Source organism: Buceros rhinoceros, unplaced genomic scaffold (assembly GCF_000710305.1).
Source record: "Buceros rhinoceros silvestris isolate BGI_N320 unplaced genomic scaffold, ASM71030v1 scaffold6236, whole genome shotgun sequence".
NCBI lineage: Eukaryota > Metazoa > Chordata > Aves > Bucerotiformes > Bucerotidae > Buceros > Buceros rhinoceros.
The window spans coordinates 8,941-13,370 of record NW_010419324.1 but is presented as its reverse complement, the minus strand read 5'-3'; the positions used below and the strand labels follow the sequence as shown (position 1 = coordinate 13,370).

Genomic DNA, 4,430 nt, shown 5'->3' with positions numbered 1-4,430 from the left:
TTCCTGAACTGGGCTTTGACAGAGAAAAGAGCTACTTAAAAATGCCTACAAATATGTAGATGTTCAGCTTTCCTCACGTCGAGATGTCCACTTAGTAACAGTCAATGAACAAGGGAGAATATTCAGGCTCTGCACGCGGGTGTTTTTGGTAGCTTGGGCAAGTTTCCCCAAGTTGAGAAGTGCTCTGCAAAGTGAATTTAAAAGAAACCAAAAAAATGCCTCTCAGCGTGGTGTGCTCGGTTCGGTCTTCGCCATGTGTCTCGGTACGTTTGGACAGACTATGGCGCAGCTGTTGAGGAGGGAAGGGAAGAAGCCGGTACAATAGACAATCTCTCTGCGATTTCAATGCCACAATCATCATCTGATTAATGTCCTGTTTGGCAAAAGCCAGTGGGCTGTGGTTCTCAGCGCCGCGTGCTCCTCACTGCTACAATTTATAGTCCGTGTTTTGCTTTGTGAGTGAGGCTTTTTCTTGATCCAGTTTTGTCTTTCTATTTCTTTTTTTAGGCCAGGCAGCTGGAAGAGAAGGACAGAGAACTGAAGAAGCATGATGCCTACTACAAAGAGCAGCTGGCTCGGCTGGAAGAAAGGGTGAGCCTTCTTTTGCATGTGATGAAGAGTTTTCTGTTCCTTTCTGCTCCTGACTCTCTGGTTATGTGTTACTGCTAAACAAGATGACTCCTCCAAGGAGATCAAGAGTACAACTGTACCCAGACGGGTTTTTTTAACTGCTACAATTTCTGGGCAATAATATGGGCAAGATGGAGGTTTTAATGCTGAGAATATTACTCTCCTGACTAACAAAGTTCTCGGGTTTGCCATGACAATCCATCCATCATGGTAATAACACACAGAAATAATCCAAACGTGGTTACTTGACGAAGCGCCCGGGTAAGTGAAGGAGTATCACTCAGTAATCGGAAGGCTGCATGTCAAGTGTGCAAGCCTGCGTCGAATTTCTGCTTTCGTGGCGTTCCACAGTTGCTTTCACTGGGCAGAGCTGGTGGCTCCTCCAAAAGCCACCAGCTCGTGGAGAGCTTGGTGTTAATTGCACATTGTTTACATCGTGTTCAAAAAGCACTTTGGTGCCTTGCCTTAGACTTGAGACTAAACCGTACAGATCGGTTTGAGCTGCGACGTGCTTACAGTGGTGTAACATATTGCTGTTAATATTCTTACTCTTGATAGGGTATTATGGTATAGGATGTTAATTTCAAATACTTACTGCCATCATCATTTTCTAGATCCCAGGTCGGTTGTAACCTTCAGCCTGAATACATTTGCCTTCTCTCCCCTTCTGCCTTCTTCCTGAGCCTAGTGTTGATTAATTTGGATTTTTTTAGTTAGTTCTGCAGCTGATATTAGCAGGATACATATTCATACATGCAGCTTCGCAGGAGAGAATAAACCCCTTGTTTTCATGGATTAGGAAGAAGAGCATGTTGCATGAATTATCAGTGTGTATAATTGATAGTAATGAATATTTTAAATAGAGGACGTATCAGATACTGCCTCAGTGTTTTGTCCTGCCTTTTTGAAGATGACAGTAATGAAGTCATGTTCTTGGCAATGAAAAATAGTTTGAAAGGATGAGGGTAAATTAGTTTAATGATTCTAAAATGGTACATTATTTAAACAATTTAAAATCAAGATACTTCACAAAAAAAAAAAAAAAAGAAAAAAAACCAAAAAACCCCAACCTACACAGAATACCCTCCTGAATACCCTTCTGAAATAACTGGCTGCTGTTAGAGGAAAAAGCATCAGCAGTACCTCATCCAGACTGGCTTCTTAGGAGGTGGTTGTATCATCCAATTACAAGATGTTTGGGGCTGGAAGGGACCATCAAAGCCCCTCCAGCCCCAGCCCCTGCAGGGAGCAGGGACATCTGCCCCCAGAGCAGGGGGCTCAGAGCCCCAAGGGCCAACCTGACCTGCCATGGGGCCAGCGATGGGGCTGCTGCCACCTCTCGGGGCAGCCTGCGCCAGGCTCTGCCCACCCTCAGCACCAACAATCTCTCCCTTCTCTCTGCTCTGACTCTCCCTCTGGCAGTGGAACCCCTCAGCCCTTGTCCTGTCCCCACAGCCCCTGCTCAACAGCCCCTCCCCAGCTCTCGCACAGCCCCTTGCAGCACTGACAGGCTGCACTCAGGGCTCCCCGCAGCCTCCTCTGCTGCAGCCTGAACCCCCCCAGCTCTCTGCCCTCTCCTCCCAGCAGAGGGTTCCACCCTGGGGGCATTGCTGGGGCTGCTCTGGCCCCGCTCCAGCAGCTCCCTGTCTCTGCTGGGCTGAGAAACCTCTGCTCTTAGTGATCAGCTATCCATGGTGCGAGTAGTACTGAGTACTTCTTGGCGAAGGATGTGTGATAAACTATGATTCATTGTTTGAAAGCTTTTTTTACTTTTTTAAGGTGTTTCGCAGCAAATAAGATTTTATTCTTAATATTTTTCAATGTTAAAGCAGGTGCCTTCTCTTGCTCCTGTTAAGTCAAGACTTCTGTGTGGAATCCGTTTTAACACTCGTGGGATCATAACATACATCACTGTGGTGTAAAAGGGAGATAGTGAACTTCAAATAAGTGTATTTGAGTTCTGCTGAAGTGTTGTTCCCCCAGCGATGTGAAATAGGTGATCTCTGCCAGCTCTGCTTTCTCTTCTTGGACTCTGTCTCCAGGACTTCCGCAGGCAGTTCTGAATGGACTGTCTTATGCCATGGACAGTGTTTGCTCTGTCTCCAGAGTCGAGGTCTCATGATATTAACGCTTGTGTCTTCACTCTGACTTCTTATTCGTAAGCGAAGGAACCTTTGCTTTGCCGAGTTGTCATCCGGGTTGTTTTCAAAGTACACATGCATATCTCTTCAGAGAGAATTGTTGAGCTCTGAAAGGAGGTGAGCTCGGTGCTCCAAATCTGGCTTTGAACTTCCTCAGAGATGTGGAGATTACAGAATGAAAACCTGCCAATGCAGAGAGGTCGCGGCTCCTGCAATCCCAGCTTCACCAAGGCTGGTGCCTGCAGCTGTTATTATTTGTGAGATTCTGTACTGGTGATATTTGAGCACTGGGAGGGAAATAGAGCTTGAAGGAAAAAAAGAGAGGTCTGGAAAGGCTTCATATTTGGGACATTACAGAGCACGGTAATAGGCTGCTTATTTGTTCCTAAATTTGTCCTGATTTCAGCGAGGAGTACACAGAGTACGGGCCGTTCAGCAGCAGAACCGTCAGAACAGGAGGTAGGATGGGAGCAGAGCTTGGAGGAGTAATGTCGGTACAAAGAAATGTGCAATATGAGTCTGTCACCGGTGACAAAGGATGCTAATTACATTCTCAGATCATTCTTACATCAAATAAGCACACTTTAAAAATACTTCAGTTATGCATCTGTGGCATTTCTGTCTGTTGCATCATCGGGTGTCAGAGCTCATCTCTATGATTAATTGGCTTTTTGATTACTTAGCTTTCTCAATTAGAAGCTTCTCATTTGTGTTCTTCAATGCTGCTGAAAAAACAATGCAGACGTTGATAATAAAGGGAGACGACAACAGAACAGATTAGTGTCAGCGCAGCGTGCTCCTTACGGGGAAAATTATTACACGTATTCGGTGCCAGATGAAGTCTGTCAATTATAAAATATTTCAGTGACTGAGTGAAGACGCTCAACCTTTTCAGGGGATTAATACAGGACGAAATAACTGTGCACCAGTGACAGCTGCGATACTGAAACATAAACAATTCTATTCTCCAGGGCAATATCTGTTCATAAATTTGGTTTATGAGCTAAAAACCTTTTGATACTTTCCAAAAACCCGGCGATTCCCCTAACAGCTGCCAGGGTTTCTAGGTCAAAGATAGCACATAAGCCGTGAGTTATTACATGCTCCACAGCGGCAAAGCAAAATGAGGTGGTTGAACAAAGGAGTTAAAGAACAGCCTTCACATAGTGTATATCTGCCTGGGATGTAAAGCTGTTATTTAAGAGTTGGCACATTAAGCTGTGAGAAAAATTTGTCGGTGTTTTTCATTGTCTGCTTGCAGGTTCCTGGTGCTTCTTGACTACAGCAAAAAAACCCCGGAGATACGGGTATTCAAACCATTGGCTTGTGCGTCCCCCACGCTGTCGGGATTATTTACTACAATAAGGCGGCGTTTAAACCATTCCATTTTTCTTTTAAAATTGCAGAGCAAGAGAAAGGAAAAGGAGCATTTCAAGCAGATTGAGCAGCTACCTGGAAGAGTGATCCCCTGGCCTCTTCCTCTAACGTTGTCTTGGGTGTATCCACACTTCTCTCTGGTTGTGTTCATCACTGTTCTGTTCAGCTCCTCCACCTCCAACATCTTCCATCGTGTACTTGGTTCCAGTGTCAACTCCAAGCCCCAGTGGCTACAGACTTTACAGAGTCACCGAGTGATGGGGTTTGGAAGGCACCTCTGGG

At 45.3% G+C, this 4,430-nt stretch overlaps 1 protein-coding gene across 1 annotated transcript in view; it reads left to right on the top strand.

The window, feature by feature from the left end:
* LOC104495840 (MICOS complex subunit MIC19-like) overlaps positions 1-4,078 on the top strand; it is a gene marked incomplete at its 3' end in the record, with an annotated part of 81,120 nt that extends 77,042 nt beyond the window's left edge. The window contains exons 5-7 of the mRNA XM_010138871.1: positions 508-591; positions 3,178-3,230; positions 4,033-4,078. Coding sequence (XP_010137173.1) covers positions 508-591; positions 3,178-3,230; positions 4,033-4,078 — 183 coding nt within the window. The remainder of the gene's footprint in view (positions 1-507; positions 592-3,177; positions 3,231-4,032) is intronic.
* Positions 4,079-4,430: the final 352 nt, after the last annotated feature.